This window comes from Ceratotherium simum, chromosome 3 (genome assembly GCF_057802395.1).
Source record: "Ceratotherium simum simum isolate JZ-2026a chromosome 3, ASM5780239v1, whole genome shotgun sequence".
NCBI classification, from domain to species: Eukaryota; Metazoa; Chordata; class Mammalia; order Perissodactyla; family Rhinocerotidae; genus Ceratotherium; species Ceratotherium simum.
Window position 1 is genome coordinate 75,397,673 of NC_141902.1, and position 26,020 is coordinate 75,423,692.

General features: G+C 39.3%; 1 protein-coding gene across 4 annotated transcripts in view; it reads left to right on the plus strand.

Moving 5' to 3' along the window:
- Positions 1 to 26,020, plus strand: part of UBE3A (ubiquitin protein ligase E3A) — a 155,087-nt gene that overhangs the window by 80,845 nt on the left and 48,222 nt on the right. For 3 of the 4 annotated variants that reach the window (XM_014781030.2, XM_004421913.3, XM_087428806.1), the window contains 2 exons: positions 5,566 to 5,709; positions 7,312 to 8,783. The exons of the other annotated variant lie outside the window; for it this stretch is intronic. In XM_014781030.2, coding sequence (XP_014636516.1) covers positions 5,566 to 5,709; positions 7,312 to 7,432 — 265 coding nt within the window. In that variant the 3' untranslated portion in view covers positions 7,433 to 8,783. Of the gene's footprint in view, positions 1 to 5,565; positions 5,710 to 7,311; positions 8,784 to 26,020 lie in introns of those variants that run through there. 4 annotated transcript variants of the gene reach the window in all.

Below are 26,020 nucleotides of genomic sequence, written 5' to 3' on the forward strand. Positions count from 1 at the left end.
TGCTGAGATTTTCATAGGAATTACACTAAGATCAAATTGAGGAGAATTGGCATTTTTACTATGTCAACCATTCTAATCTGTGAACACAGTATTGTCCCCTGTTTATTTAGATCTTTGATATCTTTCATCAGCATTTTGTAATTTTGGCATTTTGTAATTTTCGGCATACAGATCCTGTATTTGTTTTGTTTGATTTATACCTAAGTATGTGATTTCCTTTGGAGCAATTATAAATGGTATTTTATTTTTATTTTCAGTTTCCACATGTTTGTTAGTATATGGAAATGTGATTGATTTTTACATGTTGATCTTATATCCAAAGACCTTGTTAAGCTCACTTATTTTAGAAGTTTTTTTTGTGGACTTACTGGGGTTTTCTGTGTAGGCGTTCATGTTATTTGTAAATAGGGACAGTTGCATTTCTTCCTTTTAAATTTGTTGCCTTTATTTCTTTTTTCCTGTCTTTTTATGCTGGCTAGAACTTTTTTGTGTATGTGTGTGAGAAAGATTAGCCCTGAGCTAACATCTGTAGCCAATCCTCCTCTTTTTGCTGAGGAAGATTGGCCCTGGGCTAACATCCGTGCCCATCTTTCTCTACTTTATATGTGGGATGCCTGCCATAGCAAGGCTTGATAAGCGATGCATAGGTCTGCACCCAGGATCCAAAGCTGTGAACCCTGGGCTGCTGAAGCAGAGCGTACAAACTTAACCACTACGCCACCGTGCTTGCCCCAGGAACTTTTAGCATTATGCCTAATCAAAGTAGTAAAAGCAAAAACCTTGCCTTGTTCTCATATTTAGCAGAAAGCATTCATTCTTTAAACATTAAGTTTGATGTTAATGTATTTAGTGCTCTACGAATTCAAGGAGATTCCCCTCTATACGTTGTTTGCTGAGAGTTTTATCATGAATAGGCGTTTGGTTTTTGTCAAATGCTTTTTCTGCATCTGTTGATAGGATCATCATTTTTCTTTATCCTGAATTTTCCAATATTGAACCAGCCTTGCATACCTGATTCAATCCCATTTGGCTTATTGTTGAATTCTACTTGGTAATTGGTTGATGATTTTTGTCTTTAAGTTCATGAGAGATATTGGTCTGTAATTAGGTCTTTTTTTGTATTGTCTTGGTCTGGTTTTAATATCAAGGTTAATCCTGGCCTCATGAAATAGTTGGGAAGTGTTGTACTTTCTGGAAGAGATTGTGTTAAAGTGGTATTTATTCTTTCTTAAATGTTTGGTAGAATTCTCCTATGAAGCCATCTGGGCCTGAAGGTTCTCTTTTTGGGGAGCTTTTAATTTTAAATTTAATTTCTTTAATGGTTATAGGACTATTAAAATTACCTTTCATACTGGGTGAGTCGTGGTAGTTTGTGTTGTTCAAGGAGTAGATTTATTTCATTTAAGTTGTCAAATTTATGTTTGCAGAGTTCATAATATTCCCTTTTTATCTTTTGGACATCTGTAGGTCTGAACTGATCATCCCCTTTTTTATTCCTGATAGTGGTAATTTGTGTTTTCTGTTTCCTGGTCAGTCTTGCTGAGAGGTTTATCAGAATTATTGATCATATTGAAGAGCCAGCTTTTTATTTCTCTTTCTTTTCCTGTTTTCAGTTTCATTGATTTTTGCTGTTTATTATTTCCTTCTTTGTTTTGGGCTTATTTTGCTCTTCTCGTTCTAGCTTAGTAAGGGTAGAAACACTGATTATTGATTTGAGACCCTTCCTCCTTTCTAATGTAAGCATTTAATGCTTTAAATTTTATTCTTGGCATTGCTTTAGCTGTATCCCAAATATTTTGATATGTTGTATTGTCATTTTTCTTCCTTTGTATTTTTTAAAATTTATTTTGAGGCTTCGTCTTTGACCCTTATTTACATAGAAGTATGTTGTTTAATTTCCAGGATTTTGGGATATTTTCCTGTTTTTTTCTTTCTGTTGTTGATTTCTGGTTTGATTTCTTTAAGGTCAGAGAACTTATTCTCCATGAATTGAGTACTTTTGAATCTGTATTCCGTGCTGGTGGGTAGAGTGTTCTGTAAATGTCAATGTAGATACTATGGGTTGATGCTTTTGCTGATTTTCTGACTAGTAGTTCTATCAGTTGCTCAGAGAGGAATGTTGAATGCTCTGTAGTGGTGGATCTGTCTGTTCGTCGTTTCACCTCTATCAGTTTTTGCTTTATGTATTTTGATCTTTTGTTTGGTGCATACACTTAGAGCTCTGGTATATCTTTTTGGTGGATTGATCCTTTTATCATTATATGATGTGCCTTTTTGTCACTACTAATTTTCTTTCCTTCAAAACCTACTTATCTGATAATAATGTTAATCCTCTTTAACACTTTTTTTAAATTAAACTTTTTATTTTGAGATAATTGTAGCAGTATATAAGAGTATCTCTTTTCCTACAATTTTCCAAATTCCGAGTGTTGTTAAACTAGGATGTTTACCTATCTGCTAGATGAGAAATGGTATTTAAGTGTAGTTATAATTTATGTTTTCCTCATTATGAATGAGGGTGGCCATCTTTTCTTGAACTTAAGAGCTATTTCTATTTTTTATAGTCTTGTTCATTTTGCTGCCTAGTTATTGGTCATTTTCTTCATTTTTAGGAACTGTGTGTTAGGGAGATACACACTTTAACTTTGGTAAATTTGCAAATATTTTTTCCTAGTTTGTCATTTGTCTTTTGACTTTGCTTGCACGATTTTTTGGCCAAGTGAAAGCTTTTATGTTTATATAGTTAAATATTGATCTTTTCCTTTATTCTGCTTTGGTGTGTATTTCTGTAGATTTTTCTTTTTTAAATTCATTTTCTTGCTTTTTTGTGTCTGATCTCTGTGTCCCGAGAAGAAATTATGGTCATTTTGCTGCTTCTTTGGACACCTTATAAATTAGTCTTTATTTCCCAGTTTATTTTGTGTATTTGAGTATTTTTATGTATTCTCATTTCTATTTCAGATTTGTACATCTCTCTCTGAGTTTTGTATTTCTGATTAATGGTGTTTGTTCCCATCTGTTGTTGGATTTTCCCTTCATGTTAGAATGTGGTTGTCACAGATTTCCCATTCTTCACAACTGAATTTCTGGTGTGTACTTTATTCTGCCAGAAAGTTTTGCTTCTTATTTATTTGCTGGACTTGTTTCATAATGTCTTTATTTGGATTTTGGAATTCTGTTTTTCTCATTTATCTTTCTGTATGTTAGATTTTTCTGGACCTGCTATTAGTAGATCTCATGGGAGAGTGGGGAGAGTTTGGGTCCAGGCTTTAGTGGTCTCTCAATAGAAGGTCTTTTGTTGCTGTGAAAGTGGCAGTTTCTTTGATAAATATGGTTATGTGGTCCAGCGCCTTCTGATTCTTCAGTTCCATCTTGTTTAATTAGGGCCTTTTTCATCAGCTGCTTCCATCCCTTTATAGCCAGAAGCTACTTTCAAGGGACACCACTGCCTCCCAACGTGCCCTCCATCTCTTCCAGGCAGGTGCCTTCCTGAGACTGCCATTTCTGGTCCCAGGTACTTTCCAAGTCCCTTCCTTTTAGCCACCTGTTGCCAGTGCCCTTACCTGCCCTTAGTAGTCCACTCTTGGGGTGCGGCTCTGCCTTCTGGGGTGAACCCTAGCCCGTGTTATTCTGCACACCCTGCTCTTCCACATAGTCCTGCTGGGCTCTGCGAGTGTCGGCTCCGTTGTTCATGCTTCATTTTTACATGTCACTTGGAGTTTGCTGCTCTATTTTCCTAGTTTAATCTAGGCATAGGTTATGGGTATTTTTATTGAATTTTCTCTCCTTATTGATAGGGATAGGTTTTAGGAGATGTGAATGGGATGTGATCCATACAGCTACTATTATGTTGAAACAGAGAAGTTTCTTTTTTTTATTTTTGATTTCCTAAATAGTTGCATTCTTAATTCAGAATTTTAATATAGAACATAACACTTAGAGGAAGAGAAGAATTTTGTTCAGTAAATGTTTTCATTATATGAACTGATAGTAACCTCAGTATTTTAAGTTCTAATTTTTTAAAGAGAACCAAAGAAACAGCTCCTAAATAATATAGCCAGACTGGTCAAGGTGACCACTGCTGGTCTGCTACTTCCTTCAGGGTCTGTCTCCTACACTCCAGGGCACCCTTCATCTTTCTCTTCAGATGTGGCTGGTTCAGTTAGGCTTTGGAGCACTCCTGCAGTGTGAGGAGGCTTGATTACCACCCATTGTAGGGCAGCTGTTCTGCCCTAACAGAGGGCTCTGGGCTATAGCCGACTTGTTTTTTCTTCCCAGCTAGCCAAAAGGAATGACCTAAACTCTGTGATTTCTTTCCTTCCTGAGAGATGCATCTGCAAGTTCAATGCCCAATTTCCTGTTGTTGTATTTCTTTATTGTTTCTTCTAGGTGAGTGGCAAGTTTGCAGAAACTGAGGGGTGGGGTGGATGTTAGAGTGTCAGGGAAGGGAAGTAGCAAGACACTGGAGAGAGCCAAGAAGTCTAATAAAGCTGCTAACCTGTGTCAGAAATAATGGCATTGTACCAACAAAAATGCCAGCATTTTGGTAACTGAAATTGTATATACTGGACTACTAGAATATCAAAAGCTAGCATTGTAATTATGGATGTGGGAAGTGTGATGTTCTCTGACAAGATTCTGTTAAGAACTTTTCAAATAAATAATTAAAATGCATTCTTTCACCAATTAAACATGTTCTTATTTTTTCTAAAATATTGAAATTTTTTAGCAGAGAATTAGTCTATATGTTAAATTTATGGGTACCTGATTATCCAAACAAGCATGCCAAGATTGTTCTTAAGGAGCTTACATTTTGTTTTTAGAGTGACTAGAACAAGCATCATTATAACATGACTTTTATCACATAGGTTTTAGGAATTGTAGGGATTAAATCATCCTCTAAAATAACTGCATATGGCTGAAATATCATAATAATCCTCCATTCTCCCTTGCATAGCACACACTATTGATAAAAGTCTTCTAGTTTATGTAAAAATTGTATACTTCTGTATTACTATTATTAGATGCGTAGGTTGTATTTTTGTTTGTTCGTTGGTTTGTTTTTCTTTTCTCCTTAATCTGTGTCACCTTTTCCCCCAAAGTTAATAAGGTATGCATAGACTAAGAGAATAAGGAAAGACGGATGAATAAAACATATATACCCGAAAACATCTGGAGTTAATTTTTCAGAGTATTTCCTTTCAGTCATTTTCAATTCATGGGATTTGGGTTTTGGATTTTGTCTTTTGTTTGTTACTGAGTATGTATTGTGAATATGCCGTAGTTTACATAATTATTTCCTATTGTTGGATACTTAGGTTTACTAGTTTTTGCTTTTATAAATAATGCAGTGATGAACATAAACTTATATGTTTTTAAAACTGTTTCCTTAAGATAAATTTGCATAAGTGGAATTCCTAGATCGCCAGGAATGAATCTTGAAGGTTCCTGATACTAACTTCCAAGTTGTCTCCTAATATGGTTGTAATACAAATCATAAACTTATATTAGGGCTAGTTGTAACGAATGCCAAACTAAAATCAGTATTATATTTTTTCTCATTAGAGAGTTCTGGGAAATCGTTCATTCGTTTACAGATGAGCAGAAAAGACTCTTCTTGCAGTTTACAACGGGCACAGACAGAGCACCTGTGGGTGGACTAGGAAAATTAAAGATGATTATAGCCAAAAATGGCCCAGACACAGAAAGGTAATTATTAAATTGTGACTACATAGCAAAAACCTTGCATTCCACATCACACACATGTGAACTGTCGATTAGCTTCTGAGCACTTTTACAATTTATATAGAAATCTCCAAATCACATGACACATTATTTCAGAGAATATTTTGCTAATATTGTTTGAGGAAATTTTTTAAACACTGGCCTACTTAAAAATTATTATAGGGCTTACTTGATTTGGAATTTTGCAAATTGGTCTGATTCATTCAGTTTTTGGTTCAGAATTTTTTAATTGAAAGCCATATTATGTAATCTATTTAGAGTAGTTAAATTAAGGCTCAGGAGCTTGTCTGTTCAGCACTAGATTATGCTAGAATCCCCAATTTCATAATCTTGACTAATTTTGTTCTGTCTCTATTGTATAAATTAACATGTTTGATGAGTAGGGACCATACATGAGCAGTAGCATACAGGCATACCTCGTTTTATTGCTCTCTGCACATACTGCGTTCTTTTACAAATTGAAGGCAAGACCTTCCAGCAAAAAGATTACAACTTGCTAAAGGCTCGGATGATGGCTAGCGTTTTTTAGCAATAAAGTTTTTTTTTTGTTTGTTTGTGAGGAAGATTGGCCCTGAGCTAACATCTGCCAATCCTCCTCTTTTTGCTGAGGAAGAGTGGCCCTGGGCTAACATCCATGCTCATCTTCCTCAACTTTATATGGGACGCTGCCACAGCATGACTTGACAAGTGGTGCATCGGTGCGTGCCCGGGATCCAAACCGGGGAACCCCAGGCCGCCACAGCGGAGCGCATGCACTTAACCGCTTGTGCCGCCGGGCCAGCCCCAGCAATAAAGTAATTTTTAATCAAGGTATGTACATTGTTTTTTTAGACATAATGCTAGTGCACGCTTTATAGACTACAGTATAGTATAAACAACTTTTTATGCACTGGGAAACCAAAAAATTTGTGTGACTCGCATTATTGCAATGGTCACTTTATTGTGGTGGTCTGGAACCAAACCTGCAATAATCTCTGAGGTGTGCCTGTATTTATTGATTTAAATGCATAGAAACATTTCTGTTAGTATTCTACATTATTTGACATATAATGTATTAATGTAAATTTATTTATATCTGTGAAATCATTTACATAGTCATATTGCCAGGAATATTTCTAATAAGATTAAGGAGTACACACTTTGAAATCTTGAAAACCAGGATTAAATATTTCCACCTTAGAGTAAGGTATTTAACTTCTCAGTGACTGCAACTCTATAATGGGGATACTGATACCCACTCTGTAGGTTTATTCTAAGAAGGTTTAGTTAAATGAACTCTAAGGGTTAAGTACCTAAAACAATATCTGGTATGTAGTAATAACTCAGTGGATGCAGTATGTTATCATCAATCATCATCATCATCATTAGCATTGAATAACTTATAACAAAGACAAACTGATACTTGCTTGTTGCATGGCAGAAACAAAAAGTTTGACTTGCATTAATGTGTAGTCTGCATTGCAAGCTATATCATCTATATATACCATCTAAAAGTAGGATCATTTAATACTGAGCATATTTCCCATGACTTATTTTCCTATTTTTTCCCTCTCTCTCTCTATTTAGGTTACCTACATCTCATACTTGCTTTAATGTCCTTTTACTTCCGGAATATTCAAGCAAAGAAAAACTTAAAGAGAGATTGTTGAAGGCCATCACTTATGCCAAAGGATTTGGCATGCTGTAAAAAAACAAAAGGAAAAAAAAAAAAAAAAGGAAAAAAGGAAAAAAAAAGAAAAAAAAAGGAAAAGAAAATTTAAAATTTTAATAAATATAACAAGAGCGATAAAATTGGTGGTGATAGTGTCCCAGTACAAAAAGGCTGTAAGATAGTGAACCACAGTAGTCACCCATGTCTGTGCCTCCCTTCTTTATTGGGGATATGTGGGCTGGAACAGCAGATTTCAGCTACTTATATGAACAAATCCTTTATTATTATTATTATTTTTTTTGCGTGAAAGTGTTACTTATTCTTTCACTTGTATGTACAGAGAGGTTTTTCTGAATATTTATTTTAAGGGTTAAATCACTTTTGCTTGTGTTTATTACTGCTTGAGGTTGAGCCTTTTTGAGTATTTAAAAAAATATATACCAACAAAACTACTCTCCCAAGGAAAATATTGCCACCATTTGTAGACCATGTAACCTTCAAGTATGTGCTATTTTTTGTCCCTGTATCTAACTCAAATCAGGAACTGTATCTTTTTTAAAACGATTTGCTTTTGAAACTTGAAGTCTTGAAAACAGTGTGATGCAATTGCTGCTGTTCTAGTCCCCAAAGAGTTTTCTGTGCAAAATCTTGAAATCAATAAAGATGGAAGGGAGAATGTGGAATGTTTAACTGCAGCCCTCAGAACTTTCCTTTAGTAAACAGCACAACAGATTAAAAACAAAAACTCATGCCACAGTATGTCGTCTTCATGTGTCTTGCAATGAACTGTTTCAGTAGCCAATCCTCTTTCTTAGTATATGAAAGGACAGGAATTTTTTTGTTGTTGTTGTTGTTTTAAGTTTACTGGGGAAAAGTGCATTTGGCCAAAAGAAATGGTAGTCAAGCCTGTTGCAAGAAAGTTAAGAAGTTTGTTGTTTATTATAAACACAAAGCATGTGAAAGTGCACTTAAAATAAGTTTTTTATTAATTACTTATTACCTACATTTTAAATAGACAATCCAAAGTCTTCCCTTCATGTTGCCATCATCTTGTGTAATCTGCCATTTTATCAAGGCACATGATCAGTGTTGCAACATAGTGGAAAAATGGCTACTGTGCCTTGTTTTACTTAATCATACAGTAAGCAGACCTAGAAATGAATGGAACTATTACTCTTAAGTCCTATTTACATTATATATCCCCAAGGATAAAATTTTATTTCAAAAAGTAAGTGTTAAATATTACTTTCATGTACTATGGAAAAGTACAAATAGGTTTAAATTACTGGACATTCAGAAGTAAGTAGTTTCCCCTTTCTAGTCTTCTGTGTCTGTGATGTTAATTTCTTTTATTGCAATATAAAATAAAAGGATTATGTATTTTTAATTAAGGAGAGACATATTGATATATCCTTTTACTACAAGCTACAGCTAATGTGCTGAGCTTGTGTCTTGATGATTGTTTTAACTGACTATGACAGATCAACCTGATGATTTGTTTGAAATTGGCAGGAACAATAATACAGCTTTCAAATCATTGGAGGGGGAAAAGATGTCTTTCAGGATTATTTTAATTCTTTTAGTAACTGAGACAGAATTGTTATGTACCATAATGCTAAATAAAACAGTGACATATTTCACCATAATTTAGTGGAAAAAGAAGACAATGCTTTCCATACTGTAATAAGGTAACATGGGTTTTTTCTGGGCCAGCCTTTAGAACACTGTTAAGGTATGTACACTACCTTGATGCAAGGGACCCTCATGCTACTACAGTCATGTTAAAGGGCCTCTCATCTATGTGCTTCTTGTTTATAATGAAAGTGAGAAGAGAAATCAAATATTCTGGGGGCATTTTATATAATAAATTCATGAAGAAATTTGTGCTCTTCAGTTCTCAAGTTTTATTATCACTACAGTATTGAAGTTCTACAGTTGTAATAACATCTGTATGAAGTTTTTGAATGGTAATTGAGTGTAGGTTATCAGACATAGAATTCACATCAAATAGACTTTTAACAAAGTTGAAAATAAACCTACCCTTAAAAATATTTTAAGAGAAAAAGTCATTGGTTGTTCAGACTAGCTGTTCTCACTTGCTTAGTAATTAATTATCCTGGGCATGTTACAACTTCTCTTATCATTGCCTCCTTTTCACTACTATTTGCTAGAATGTCACTGAACAATATTAAGGGAAAACAATAAAAATTTTGACTATAGTGGCTGCTCCCTCTACCCCAAATGTCATGTTATAAAAGTACTTTTTTGCCCGGGTACTCTCTTAACATATTTTGGTTTTCTCTGAATAAGCTCACAATCTCCAGGAAGTTCTGGCCAAAAAAAATGAATCATAAACTAAACTAATTGGCTTTTCAAATAAAATATAAGCTTTCTTTTATATTTTATTATTATAGAAAATTGGAAACATACAACATAAAAACGCAGCCTGCAGCCAAACTTTTCTGGATCCTGGCAGCTTCAGCAAATGAGTTGGATTTCCTGACCCTATATACTACTTTCCTGAGTTGTGGTTAATCGTGTGGTAAAATTCAATTACAACCTCCCTAGCTTTATTTTAGGATACATACCTATGTAGGTATATACATATCAAAAAGAAGCTTGAAAATGAGACTTTAAACATAACTTCTTACTGTTATTCATTCCTCCCTTGGCACAGAAAGGATAAATGGTTTTAACCTGGCAACATCATTCCCTATTGCCATAAAAACACAACTGTGCTGGGATTCCAGGCCCCCTTTGAGGTTTTCTCAAAAATTTCATACAAACTGTCAGAGGAAGGAGTGTCTTCCCAAGGCTACTTCATCTGTAGTCTTGGTCTCCTTACCTGCTTACCTAAAATATATTTTTTTGATCTTCCACCAGCCTTATGGACCATCTCTCCCCTTCCCACCCCTTCCCTGAACCACCAAAGAATTCAAAAATAGCTTCCACTTGCTCCCTTATCTTTTACCCAAATTCCTGGGGAAAGTAGAGAGTGTTACAAGTGCAGAGTCCCAAGGCTTTTCCCTCTTCCCTGTTCAAATCCAGTGTGTTGGCATTTGTTAACAACCAATGAAAAGAGATTTTGATGCAGATTTCTCACTCTGAGAAATGCTGTTGATCTATTGCTATGCCACTGAAAATGCTCTCCTGAAGGATACATATCCTAATTGCCAGTAAGAACTCTTCAACCTTGACAACACCCTGGACTTAGTTTGGCTGATGCTCCCTTTTTGGGTTGGATGGATACTATTCTGGATCTTGGATGGATACTACTCTAATTCTGCTTAAAGTTCTTGTGTGTAGTTGCTCAGTTCTCTCTGGTCAACCTCATCCACTCCTGAAGATTCTTCTCCAACTCCATATATTCTGCTCAGACTCTATGACTAGGATATCTTTCTGGTACCTCAAAGTCAGTACAACTAAGAACAAAACCCTTCATCTTAAATCTGTACCATTTTTTGTTGCTTCTTAAAAGCATCGCTTTCAACCCAGTCAACGAAATCCCTCATCCCTCAGGTGTCACAGCTTTTATCAATTTTTGCCCCTCAAATGTCTCCAATCACTCCTCTCATACTTCTTTTCAGGCCCTGATCCTCTGGCTCGCTGGATGCTCTTAGTAGCCTCTTAAGTTATCATCTCTGTGACTCTAGCCTCCTCTTCTAGTTTTTTTTTTTCATTTTGCTAAAATACTGTTTTGCTGATTTATCTGCCTCAAAACTTGTTCCCTTTTGAATAAATCTCCAAGCCTAGCATCCAAAGCCCTCCATAGAGTGGGGCCTTTCTACTTTTCCAATTTTGCCGTCTGTTCCAGGCACTTCTCCCTACATCCTCACCCAGCCTCTTCACATGTCATGCTTAATTATTTCATGTTTCTCAAATACCCTTCAAGATCAAATTTCAAAAAGCACCTCACTGACTTCATCACTGCCCAAAGTGCCTCTGTAATCGCATAGCGACCCACATGGTAGCACAGCACTGTGGGGCACGTTTCTTGTTCGAACAGTGAGGAGTCCCTGGCATTTTTTATTTTTTCATAACCATTACCTAGAATGTGAGCATATTCATGGAAGATTGTGTTTTTTTATCTTTGTGCCTCTCCCATGTAGCTGCACGACTTTGTTAAAGGTTTAGCCCCATCTCTCCACTAGCTTGTCAGAGTGACCACTTGATGAATGATTGAAAATGACTCAACATGAAGTAGAATGTTCAATTAAGCTTCCTATTTTTTTTTTTTCCACTAACGATGGCCTCTGTCTCCTTGTCTCCCCTTCTCCCCAAGAAAAGTTCGTATTTTCAAATTTTTGAATAGTGGCTAAAGGACTTGCTCCTTGAGGAAGTGGCTCCCCTGGAACCACTGGTTCTGGCATTTCGAGTGGAAATGTGGAAAAGTAGATTTGTAAGAAGGGGAAGGATGAAAAGGACAAAGTCCTTGAGAGCAAGATTTTTGTGTGATTTCAGCCCTGCTCTCTGAATGTGCTCTGGCAACCAGGAGTCTCTGTGCAGCCACCATCTGGGCACACTCCTCTCCCAGTGGAGATGGGGGCAGGTGTCTTAACACCATCCCACTGTTGTCAACCCCTCACATCTATCGAGCAATTCTTTGCCAAATACTCTGATTTTTTTATACCAAATAAAACACCACAATGATTGCCTATTTTGCCAGATCCTCATAACCGTTGCTACAAATCGACCCTCAAATCAGGATTCTTAGGTTCAGCTGAACAGGACATGAATAATTATCCTAGCTACCATGCAGTCTCCAGGAAACCATAGAAAATGGGATGGGCATGTGTCTAGTAAATAGTGCACAGTGGTTGAGGGTGCAGCCTTCAGAGTCAGATGATTCTGGGTCTCATTTCTGGTCCTCCCTATCCCTCAGCTTGGATTACCATATCCAAGCCTACCTCACTGCTGGTTGTCAGAATTCAATGAAGTTGAGATACAGATGCTAGACATGTTGCAAGACATCCTGGGAGACTGCGAGGTGGCTTCTCTCAGCATTTGCCAGTTAAATAAGAAGAGCGAGTCCATTAAGAGGTTGAGAATGTTTGAAGTGAGCATTTCTTTTGCAGGAGTTGACCATTCCTCATCCACCTCACATGGAGGAGGGGTGCTTTCCCTCATCTTTGTTTTTTTAATTAAGATGTATAGACATAATTTAAGATATAGTTAACATAAAATTCACCCATTTAAAATTAGTGACTTTTAGAATATTCACAAAATTGTGTAACCGTTACCATTATATAATTCCAGAGCCTTTGTATCACTACAAAAAAAAAAATCCTGTATCCGTTAGGAGTGACTATTCCTTCTCTGCTCCGCACACGCCCCAAGCCCCTGGCAACTACTAATCTACTTTCTATCGATTTGCCTATTTGAGACATCAATGGAATCATACAATATGTGGCCATTTATGTCTGGCTTTTTTTACTTAGAACAATGTTTTCACGGTCCATCCATGTTGTAGCATATATCAGTACTACATTTCTTTTTATGGCTGAATAATATTTCCTTATAGTGATATGTCATATTTTTGTTCATTCATTTGATGGATATTTGTGTTTCTGCTTTTTGGCTATTATAAATACTACTATTATGAACATTTGTGTACATGTTTTTTGTGGACGTAAGTTTTCAATTCTTTTGGTTATGTAAATAGGAGTGGAATTGCTGGGTCATATGCCTAATCCTTTCAAGGAACTGCCAAACTATTTTCCAAAGTGGCTGCACTATTTTACATTCCCACCAGCAGGATGTGAAAGTTCCAATTTCTCTACATCTTAGCCAACACTTAGCTGACTTTTTTATTCTAGCCATCCCAGTGGGAGTGAAGTGACATCTCATGGTTTTGATTTGCATTCCCCCGATGACTAATGATGTTGAGCATCGTTTCATGTGCTTTTGGGCCATTTGTTCATCTTTGGAGAAATGTCTATTCAGATCCTTCGCCCATTTTTTTAAATTGGGTTGTCTTTTTATTATTGAGTTCTTTATTCTGGATACAAGTCTCTTACCAGATAAATTATTTGCAAGTATTTTCTCCCATTCTTTAGATGTTATTTTCACTTTCTTGATGGTGTCATTTGAAGCACAAAAGTTTTTAATTTCGGTGATGTCCAGATTATCTGTTTTTTTTCTTTTGTTGCTTGTGCTCTTGGTATCATATCTAAGAAACCATTGCCTAGTCCAAGTCATGAAGATTTACAACTGTTTTCTTTTGTGTCTTATAGTTTTAGCTCTTATATTTAGATCTTTGATCCATTTTTTTTGCATATAGTGCATTGTAGGAGTTCAGCTTCATTATTTGGCATGTGAATATCCAGTTATCCAAGCACTAGTTGTTGAAAAGACTATTATTTCCTCTGAATGATCTTAGTACCCTTATCGAGACATAATTGACTGTAAATATAAGACTTTATTTCTGGACTCTCAGTTTCATTCCCTTGATCTATATGTCTATCCTTATGCCAGTACCATACTGTCTTGATTACTATAGTTTTGTAGTTAAGTTTTGATTTTGGGATGTTTGAGTCCTCCAACTTTGTGCTTTTTCAAGATCATTTTGGCTATTTTGGGTTCCTTGCAGTTCCATATGAATTTTAGGATCAACATCAATTTCTACAAAACAGGCAGCTGCGTAATTTAGGGATTATGTTGAATCTGTAGATCAATTTGGGAGATATTGCTGTTTTAACAATGTAAAGGTTTCCAATCCATGAACATGGGATGTCTTTCCATTTATTTAGTTAGGTCTTTAATTTTTTCATTGATGTTTTAAGGATTTCAGTGTACAAGTCTTGACTTCTTTGATTATATATTTTCCTAAGTATTTTATTCTTTTTGATGCTATTATAAACATAATTGTTTTCTAAACTTCATTTTTGGGTTGTTCATTGCTAGTCTTTAGATATACAATTAATTTTTGTATATTGATCTTGTATCTTGCAGCTTTTATGAACTAATTTATTAGTTCTTTTTTTTTTTTTTATCCCTTAGGATTTTCTATATACAAGATCATGCATCTATATATAGAAATAGTTTTACTTCTTTCTTTCTACTCTGGATTCTTTCTATTTATTTTTCTTGCCTAAGTGCCCTGGCACCGCTAGTACAATATAGAATAGAAGTGGTAAGAACAGACATCTTTGTCTTATTCCTGATTTTAGGAAGTAAGCATTCAGTTACCATTAGCATGATGTTAGCTGTGGGTTTTTCATAGATGCTTCAGGTTGAGGAAATTTCCTTCTATTCCTCATTTGTAGAGTGTTTTTTATCAAGAAAAGGTATTATATTTTGTCAAATGCTTCTTCTGCATCCATTAAGATGATCATGTTGTTTTTGTCCTTTATTCTATTAATAGGGTGTATTATGTTGATGGATTTTAGTGTATTGAACCAACCTTGCATTTCTGAACTAATCCTACTTGTCCATGGTACACAAACCTTTTTATATGCTGCTGGATTTGGTTTTCTAGCATTTTGTTTAGAACATTTGCAACTGTGTTCATAAGAAATATTGGTCTGTAGTTTTCTTGTTGTATCTTGGTCTGGTTTTGATATCAGGGTAATACTGGTCTCATAGAATGAGTTGGGGGCTTCCCTTCATCTTAAACTCAGTAAGGTATGTTTCACATGAACCTCTTAGAGACCTTGACTCTGTGATCTATTTGGAAACCTTCACCTTGTGATCTTTAGCTGTTGGGGAACACAGGGATGGTACCTGACTCTTTCTGGAAAAGGTCCTCCAGTAAGATGTAGCTGAACGAGCCTATGGCAGGTGAATAAAGGGCACGTCCACTATGATGGGGCTGAGGTGTGTGTTTCTCAGAGGCTACATCATGTCATTATAAGAGATGGGCCAAGAGCCATCTTGAAAATTACCCTGCAAAAGTGGTGGGCTTCCTGCCTGGAGCCAGGCACCCAGCAACTGAGTACCATCAAATGTAGAAACTCTAAGGGGAGGAGAAATTGGAAGCTACCAGTCAAGCCAGAGATTCTCAGTTGGAGTTCCCAGTAAAGTGTACTTCATGAAAGAAAGCCATGAACCCCCACCTCTCCCTGAAGGCTCAATATCCTATTATAACGCCACCAACTGGATAAGGCAGGATCTTTTTCTCTAATTGTCTCCCTTCCAGAAGGGCCAGAAGCAGCTTTTGAGTGAGAATGAAGGTAAAGGGAGGAAGAGAAACTGGTTGCCCACACCCCTATCTTCAGGCTTCCCACACAGAGGAAGGCCTGAGCAAATTATGTTTTCAATGAAGAGAGAGAGTATCATTTTGATGTTTTGCTAGTGTGGACTTAATACCCAGAAAAATAGATGGTTTTTGTATTATCTGAAAGTGAAAAGCCACACTACCTGAGATTTCATCCCTGGAAAAACATATCCAGAGCCAGAATGCAGGCTTGCAAAAAGAAAAAAATTGTGTTCTGCTGTTTCGCTCTCCCAGCCCATACACAGACACGCAGTCCTCATTATTTAGTAAATAAGATCTATGGAAAGGACTTGGGACACTTAGGGTGACGATGATATTTACGATGAGGAACGATCTCTATGGGAGACTTCAAAATCTGCCTCTAATCCTATTCCAACTGAGGTTGGAATCTTTTGTGTGTGAATGTTTTTTCTTTCATTAACATCTACCAGGCAAATACCAATTGAATGCTTGCCACGTTGCAGGTTTGCTGGAGGTTTCAGATGATTGATTCAGAGCTGCTTTGTTCAATCAAGGAGTCTATTATGGGGAGACAATCTAATAGGCCAGACATACATACAAACCACTAAGGGTAATAGAAGTATGCAAAAGTACACTGTGGACAGAGACTTCAGATCCAAAAATAGGTAAAGTTTTAGCTGAATCTTGCTGGACGGGTAGGTGAACACAAGGCAGATAAGTGGCAGGTGTTCAGTATGCCTGAGTGAGGGCTCAAAGGGATCAAGATGGGATTCAAAAGGAAGACAGGTCAGATCATGGAGGGCCTTGTAGACCATACCAAGGACTTTGGACTTTATTTTGCAGACATTGAGGAGCAGAGACAATCAGTTTTGCATTTTATATCTATTATTTTATAATATAAACTGGGGGAGCATGAGTGCCATGTAGTATTTGTGGTTAGGACACTATTGCCATAATCCTGGAAAGGCATATAAGAGCCTCAGGATAGAAGGGAGGGGACAATCTCAGACATGTTAGATACTGGGACTGGGTGACTGATTGATTAGATATTTTTGCGTGAGAGAGAGGAGTCAGACAGCTCTCACATTTCTGATTTGGGTGACTGGGTAGATAGTGGTGCTGTTGGGTCTACATAGAAGAGGAGCAGGTTTTGGAGGGAAAGTTAGTACAGTTGGGTCATGTTTTAGTTGAAGTGTCTGAGAGATATACAAGTGGACCTGTCCAGGGGCAGTTAAAAAAAATATGGGTCTAGAGAAAAGCCTACACAGAAGATAAAAATGTATGGCTTTTCAGCATATAGATCATAGCTGAACCCATAGGTAGAAACATTATCACCAGGGAAAGTAAATGAAGGAAGAAAAGAAAGACGTGGACAGAATCCCTGGAAAATACTAGCATTTGAGAGTTACACAAGGAACTCTCAGTAAATGAAAATGAAAAGCAGTTCATTTATTTTTTTGCTCATTTTTGTCTGTGTTCCCCTAGAAAGCAGGCCCACTGAGGGCAGGGACTTTGTCTTGCTCATGGCTATGCCCCCAGTGCCTAGAGCAAAATGTCAACATGCTTTATGGAGCTACACAGCAGCCAGAGCGTCTCAGAAAGTCCTTCCCATCCTCCTCCCTGCTGTCCCTTTGCATACTGCGGGCTGACAGCCAGCCCCCAATCTCAATTCTTAACTGCCGCTTTTAAGAAAGGCATATATATATATATACTTACTGTCATCACATGAAGATAAATCAGATAAGTGAAAATATTTAAAAACTTTTGAAATGTGGTATATATTAACTCCAAAATCATCAATTACATCAATTGTCCACCTTTCCGGACCTGTCACTGCCTGACACTGCTGGGTTTGGCCCAATTTTCAGTGGGTCCAAAAGGGCACAGTAGTGAGATCAAATCTGTTTCTTGAGGCAAATAAGAAAGTAGCTTTGCCCCAGAGATAATCACCAAGGGCAGAAAGATAACCTGCCATGCTTCCAGCTGAGACTGAGCGGAGACTCCCAGCTCACCACACTAGAGAGTGTACACTTGGGCCTGTCACATAGGAGTTATCCCATTACCAAATAATGCGTTTCAGAATTGCCCCAAGTGCACTGCGTCTGGCACCCAGACTCAGTGAAAATGCCTTTGCCTTCAATACATATCATTCATAGGACTGAAATATTTTTAAAATTTAAATTGTGTTCCCTGAAGTGTTCATCATAACTCCATAGCACCTATCACAGTGTATTTTTTTGCTTACTTCATTATTGCCTAACTCCCTCCTTAAATTGTAAGCTCCATGAGAGTAGGAATGTGTCTGTGTTCTTTACCCCAATGTCCAGTACATATTTGTTGAATGAATATATGAGTGAAATTATGATTGCAAAGCCAAAGGGCCTGCTTTGTCAACTACACGTCCAGATCTCCACGGAAACTACCCGTCAGCGGTAGCGTAAGAGCTATTCTGCACGTAGACAAGGATCTCGGCTGGGGCCTCTCTGGCATCCTGCTGTTCCTCACACCGTCTTCCCATGGTTCAGGGACAGCACAACCCTACACTGCTCTTATGAAGTTAGCTGGTTTCGGAAAGCAGTAAGAAGAAAACCAGTTTGTTTTCCATCTATTTCTAAGAAGGTGACGAGTAAATCAATCGTGTGTTCCTAAGTGACTTTAATTTTATGAGAGCCGCTTTATTCTTCTCTGTCCCAGCTCCTCACCTCCCCTCCCCACTCTGAAATCACATTTGCAATCTTATTATTTATTTAAGGGTGGCTTTTTGTTTCTCATCACCAACATCTGTGTACTATCAATGCTTCTATGCAAGTGACCATAGAGGAAATTAGTAAACTTCACGCTGAACCCTCATGAAGTGGGTGCAGGCATTTGGGACAGCACACACCACTGCAGTGGGCAGGATTAGCCTCTGCCTGCAGACAGGCCTTACTTCAGCCATCTGATTTCACAGCTGACACTAAACCTGCAATTATTCAGCCACGTGCTTTATAATATGAATTCCACTTTCTTAGGTTACTTTGCTGTCATCATGGGACTTAAATATTTAGGAAATATACAGACATAATGTTTAAAGGAAACCCTACACTTATTCATTTAAATGTAAAAGCTCTACCTCCTATACATATTTATCTCATGACCATCTAATTGATAATAAAAAGATTTTAACTGCCTTATATTGCCTCATAAAAAAGTCTAAAATGTTAACTGACCACTGGACTGACCACTGGAGGGACTAAAGACTGAAGATGTTTTATTTTGCTCAAGGGCAGCCATCCAATATATGCTTTTGTGACAACTTAAAGTAATGGTATTGTGGAAGTTTAGAGGTAAAAATGCCCTAAAAGATCATCTTGTTCAGCCCTTATTTTATAGATGAGGAAACTGAGGTCTCAAACTGTGAAGCACTTTGCCCAGGATTAATCTGGCCATTGCATTTATATAAATTTCTATAAATAAAGAAACCAGAGCCTCTGCCTCCCTCTCAGTGCACTTTCCATATCATCATGCCGGTTAACTTCAGCTTCAGTCCACACTGTCTATGCTTAACTAAGTGTAAGGAGGCTCACCCCATGGCTCCCCTGGGGCAGGGGCGGTGTAAGGGAGAGGAAAAGAGAGAGCGAGATCTCTCCTAGTTGTCAAGTCAACTAGTTTTCATTTGTTTGATTGTTTTTATTGTAAAAGGTCAGAAATTAGAGCCAGGTTCCATTCCCGTTACCTCCCCAAGCCACTGAAGAAACAAATTTGCTAAGATTCCCCAAATTATTTGTCTTTTACTCTCTTTTTTTACAGTGAGACCAAGACTGGCAAAAAGTTTCCCAGAATCATGTTCCTCTTAGATATTACTCCTTGAAAGGGGTTGTTTGGTGTGGAAAGGAAGCCTGGTGTGGAGAGTTCAAGATGCCCTGGCCCAGCCCAGCCTGCCCTTTGCTGCCTGCACTCGCTGCTTGTCTCTGTGTCTCCATGTGACGGGTTGCAGGGCTAGTCGTGACCCTGGTCCACTTTCTTACTGTTAAATCCTGCCTTGATTGTCATGTTTTTATAGAAGGGGAAAAGCATCTTCTCCCTGAATCCGGGAGCAGTCTTGAGGTCAGGGGTAAGATTTTTTTTTGCTAAGTATTAAGAAGTAGTTGCTGAATGATAAATGGGTGGAAAGGGGAAGGGTACCTTAGAAAAAAATGCGTTCATTCTTCCTGGTGATGGAATTGCTTCCAGTTTGTTTCCCAGTCTCTTCAAGAACGATTTTCTGCCCTTTTCCTGCACCATGCTTTCTGATTCCTGGAGCATGCAGTAGTCTCTCACTTCCTTTCTTCAAGGGGCTGTTGGAAGAGTAATCTTGAAAATGTGTGGGCTGAGGGAGACTTTGGATTCTGTCCTCCAGATACTTAGTTCTTTCATTCATGAGAAACTCTTGCCTTAGGATGGCTTGGATATGAGTCAGCAGTGCCGGGTCCATTTGCACATCCTCTGGGCCATGGGGGTTGTTCCTAGGTCTTGGCCTTTTCTTCTTGGGGTGCTCCACATTTCTGTCTCCATAGACTATGTATTGAAGAAGGTTGCCTTTTGATTTCCTGCCAGTGGCCAGATCTTGGAGATGACTCTGCACAATGCTTGAGGGCCTGCTGGTGAAGTCCCGTATGATCCCTTCCCCGTCCAGCGGTAGCCTGCTGTCCACAGGAAGCTTTCTCTGCTTTGCTCCCTGCTCTGGACTCTTGAGAGACTCTAAAGATAAAACCAGAGCTGGCTTGCCCTTCTCTCTTGAGGGAGACTTATTTATTTTTACAGTTGTCCTCATGCTCTCTTTCTTGGAGTCTGCCTTTAAGGTTGCCCTGGAAGCTGCCTGGGCCTCCACCTTCCTCAGCAGACCACTGCTGAGGGATGAGTAGAGTCTGTCCTTGTCCAGGCTAAGTCTAAAGAGCATCATGTTCTTCTCCCACCCTCTGTTCTGGACTATCGCCTTCACTGCTGCCTCGCTATCATCCACAAAGGTGGTGGTGTAGTTGGACAACATGTTTTTGGAGGTGAGCCGTTTGACCAAGTCCTTGTTGCCTAGCAACCGGGCATGTGCCAGCTCTGACCTTTGGAGTTTTGAGTGGCATCGTTTATAAAAGGCTTTCTGCTCCATTAGCCGGGCATTGGCTTCATATTTCTTCATGGACTCCAAAAAACTGAGTTTCTTTTTCAGCAAGTTCTCTTCTTTCCAGTTTAAGGACAGAATTGAGTAGGACTTCTCTGTTTCCATAAGCTTTATGTTCTCTCCAAATATAGAATAATGCCTGTTTCCCTGGTTGCCAACACTGTCTAACAAGCCCTGCTGGTCGCTCTGCTGGTGGCTTCTCCATGAGATGCCAAGTTGGGCCTGGGGATCTGACATTTCTCTGCCCACCTGAGTACGTGGCAGCCAGTGTTCTGTCAGTAGATCTGTGAGGGTGCTTAGTGATGTGTGGACACTATGACCACAGCGTTCTATTCTGGGTTCCAGTGTTTGTTGTTAAGAACTCTGTGGGTCATCAGGGGATGTAGTCTAGGGCCAAGTGATTCTCCCAAGAACGGAGGTCCTGGGAGGCTTGTTCACTGGCCTATTTACTGCAGGCCCAGCTTCCACCTGAGAACTGTCTCCCTTCCAAGGGAAAGGGACTTGAAGGCCATCCACCCTGTTTCTGTGCGATAGGAGCTGAGTTGACAGGGACAAGGCTTAAATGTCCATGTGTTTACTTTTCAGTCACTTACACGTGTTGGAGATTTCTTAGATTTGTTTCCCTCTATCTCCCTGGCAGGTGATGGGGGAAGTTTTTAATAAGATTATTAACAGATATGAGATTTAGAAGTATAATTTTACAGGAGAACTTGTATGTAGGTTGTTGAAAAAGATACTTTATATAGTTTTATTGTGTGAACCTCTTAAGGGTGGAGTTGGTTGATTGGTTTATGTTGGACCCCTCCTTTAATTGTGATATATAAGAACTTTATTCAAAGATAAGACTTCCCAAAAGTTAAAGGAAGAGATGGGGGGTGGTGAAGGATGAGGAAGAAGAGAAGATATAAATGAGGAAACCCTTGCTGAAGGCAACATCAGCTGTTGACAGTCTATCTCTGGATGCTGAGCTCAAGAAGTGTGGCCCTGGGGACCGCCCGGTAGCTCAGCGGTTAAGTGTGCGCGCTCCGCTGCAGCGGCCCGGGGTTCACAGGTTCAGATCCCAGGCGCGCACCGACGCACCGCTTGCTAAGCCATGCTGTGGTGGCGTCCCATATAAAGTAGAGGAGGACGGGCACGGATGTTAGCCCAGGGCCAATCTTCCTCAAGAAAAAAGGGCAGGATTGGCATCAGATGTTAGCTCAGGGCTAGTCCTCCTCATTAAAAAAAAAAAGAAGTGTGCCCTAAATGTTAGACCTTCTCTAGACAGCCTCAGACAGGGTGACAGCAGGGTGGGCCATGGACCCCCCTGGATGGTGCTGGTGCCAGCCTGCAGAAACGCTAAGTTCCTAACCCTGGTGGCTCTGTTATCCCTCAAACCATAGCCCCATTTACAGAAGCATCTTTAAATAAGCTGCTGCATTTGTTCTACCACGAATTCAGTGTGTTTGTGACCGAGCTACTTTGTAACTCGATTGCTGCTTGTCAGGGTTTTGTTTTTGTTTTTTTTTTTTGATGACTGATCTTTTAGCAACTATAATCTTCCTTTTCTTAGTGTCCATTGATTGTTGCCTATACAGTATGTAGGTCATGCATCCCCTCCCTGTTCTTTCTATCCTTCTTACTCCTGTTTCCCAGTCCATCCTCAACGCTCCTCAAGATCAGCAGACCCCCAACCTCTTTTATCTAAACGTTACATTCCTGAAATAACGCTGAGCCTTCCTTCAGTCCACCAAACCTTCTCACAGTCTTAGACTCCCCCTCAACCCCATGTTTGTTCTCCTTCCTTGAGAGTTACAGCTTTGTTAAACCCTACTGTGTAAAAACACAAAGCTTTGATAGCTCCCTTTCCTACCTGGACCTTATCCTTTGTTTATATTTAGGGTAAAGGTGGTATTTTTATTAGTAAAATTAAGTGCTATAAAAATGATCTCTAAATTAGAAAATATTATGTAAATCTAAATGAGTTTTCATGAATTCGGATTACCCCCAAACAGCCAGGCCACCTTTCCCCCACTGAATGGCTATCACGCAGTTTGGAGGGCTGACCTCAAAACTATGCCCAGGCCCAGAGGTAGATGGATTAGTCTAAGCCAATTAGGGTAATGCAACCTGCCTTGCCACAGTAATTGGTTTGGGTCAGGCTGCCCCAAACCACTGTGGGCCTATAAGATATGACAGGATGTTTATTATGCCTCGAGAAAAAGAGCATGCTTGCTCTCACGTGAGTTTTGGGAAGCAACACTCGGCCCGAACAAGGAAACATTGCTTCAGTTGCTATTGGCTCCGTTTGCTATTGTCAGCCTTCCTACCACCCAGCCTTGAGATGATGCTGACCTGTGGATGGCTATGTGGAGGGACAGAACCCAGATTTTACATCACATGGCTGAGCCGTCTCGGCAAATCATCCCAGAAGTCTTCAGCTAATAGTGTCAACAGATAAACTCTTGTAACTGACATAAGAAAACTTTACTTCTTAGCAAAGCATCAGAATTCCTTTGTGGGGGAAGTGGCTTTGTGAAAATGATGTTGACCTATTACACACTGTATAGGAGGGTCCCTCTTTGACCTCACTGACCTTAAATAGAAGGACAACCATCACAATAGTTTGGGTGGTTGGGTTATTTTATTGCAACTGGTGAAGGGGCTGATTTTACCCAGTTATGCCTTTATTGACTGTCTTTCCTTCCCCCTCAGGGTTGTTTCTCCTAGCCTGAGCCCCTATAGATCAGAAATGCTAGTCTATTCTACAGTCTACAGAACCCATGCTTTAAAACATCCAGGGATAGTCTTCAAATATTTAACAATGGGGCAACAAACAATTGGAACAGATGCCAGCTGTGAACAACCATTGCAGCTGAGAACCCATCTGCATCTGCCTTTAATATTAAAAGTAACCAGATGATTGAACAATTTTAGTGCCATAAGGGATCTTAGACATCAATTAATTTAACATACTGTTATATGAAGATTAGCTCTGCCATGATTTACTGATGTTGGGAAAAGGAGGAAAGGGCCAGAAAGCGCTTGGTGGAGGTGAGCGCCAGCAAAATGTGGAACCTGCACCAAGTTCTAGACAAACACCCAGGAGCACTGTCCCACTGTGATTTTGGTGCTGACACTTACCCCGACCGTTGACACAGCACTGGGCTACATGGTTTTCTTCTAGAGTCATAGGACTGTTAGCTCATATGATCAGCTCACCATGCCCCTGAGATCCACGAGGTCTATACTTAGAAGTTAGAGTTTAGTTTGGTGACTACAGACTGCATCTTAATCCCATGTTGACACTTTCTTGAGTAACATTCTATTCACCCGGTTACACATGTTCGGAACCTCAAAGACATCTCTAGCTCTTTGTTTCTGACCCTCCCTATCTAGTTGTCCTCCTAGTTTTATATACATCATCTCAGAAATGGTCTTTACATCATCTCCCCTCCTTAATCCTTGGTCACCACTCCACTTAACCTCTCACATAGACTAAGGGGCCTTTATCCCCCTTCAGTCTATATTCTACCCTGCTTCTGGGACCTAGGACCTGAGTGCCACAGTGAGATCACCCTTGACATCCCACCTCCCTGTAGAATTTGGAACTAGGGAAATAAGATTACCCTTAACAAGGCAGGATTCCCAGGCCTGTAACCTGGTGCAAGACACTGACACTTCTGCAAAGGCCTGTATCAATGAAGAGGGTCAACCAGCCACCGAAATCTCTAGAGAAAGACTGAAAAAGGCTAGCCCTGGAGGAGCTGATGACTAGGAGGACAGGCTTATGCCTATGAAGGATGTAGCCTATCAACCCAGGAGTGTATTCCTATAAGGAACTGGTGTTCTATAAGGAGTTTGGGGCTAATATAGCCTGATGACATCAGCCACTAGGATCCTCTGACTCATTCCTTTATAATGTGGCTTCTTCAGTCTGTTGTGCGTTTAATGTGAGTTTTGCTCCCACGAAGGCCGAGAACTTTCCTGTGGGTCAGTCCTTACTTTGTTCAGCCTCTGAGATTCCAGAACATGAAAGTAGAAAAGGCTGCCAGAGGTCACATAACCCAAGTGATGAGGGGTCAGAGAGGTCATGGGACTTGCCAAAGTTGCACAGTGAGCTAGACCTAGGAATCATACCTGAGACACTAGACTCCCAATCCGGTGCTCTTTGTACTGCACTGGGTTGCCTCTGCTCATAGCCTTGTTGGGGAGATGGCTGACCAAGGACAAGACCAAGGAGTGCTCTTTGCAGATGCAGCAGCAGAGAAAACCATCCTCCCAGTGGGAGTTTACAGAGAGCTCCCATGTCCCCATCATTCAAACTGAATGGGGATGTGGTTCTCCCCTTTTGCTATCTGCACAGGTGCTGCCTGCTGTGGAGGAGAATGGGCTTCTCCCCTGCTACCCTCTCCCTTGCTGGGCAAGTGAAACAGAAACCCCTTTCTCTCAAGCCACGTTTAGAGCAAAAATCAAATCGAAGATGATTTAAAAACAATTTCAGGCAAGCCCTGTGTCTGAGGCCCCAAATGGGAACTGTGGCTGTGTACAGGCTGAGATGGATAGGTCACTGCTGTCGGGGCTCTCTTCTTACAAGGTATACTGTGGGCTCCACACACACTTGTGACCTGAGTTAGGAAACCTACATCCATTTTGCTCAGTGCACCTGGGCAGCTCTTTCTAGCATCAGATGTTTTCCTTTGAACTCCTGTTAGGTATAGCTAGTGTGCTTCAAATTCCAGGTAACCCGCTCAAAAATAACTTTGAGAATATAATAGACCTGTCACAAGCTGAGAGTTACCACCTGTATCTAAAACTCAAGTACTTGAACACCTATCAAGTTGTGAAAAACTTGTACCCACTCTGATGAGAGAGATACTTTGTGACATCATTGATTTTCTTACACCAAGCTCTGCTTTCAAGGTGTTTTGACCTAACTGGCCTATTGGTCAGGTATAGCTCTGAGGTACTTTTGGTAGGTCACAGTAGGTTCCTATTTGGCAAGGAAAGTAGGTAATGGTTAGCTAGGCTCCACAACTTTGTTAGCACGTTATAAGGAGAGCCAGTGTCAGATCAAATTGTGCCATGACATTATTTAAAACACACTTCTTAGCAAGCACACACTGGAGTGTTCACACATGAGGTACTGTAAGCTCTCTATGCTTTCAAGACTTGCAACCTCTCAACGTACGTGAAACATTTACGCAATGAACTTTTATTTATTTATTTATTTATTGTGAGGAAGATCAGCCCTGAGCTAACATCCATGCTAATCCTCCTCTTTTTGCTGAGGAAGACTGGCTCTGAGCTAACATCTATTGCCAATCCCTCCTTT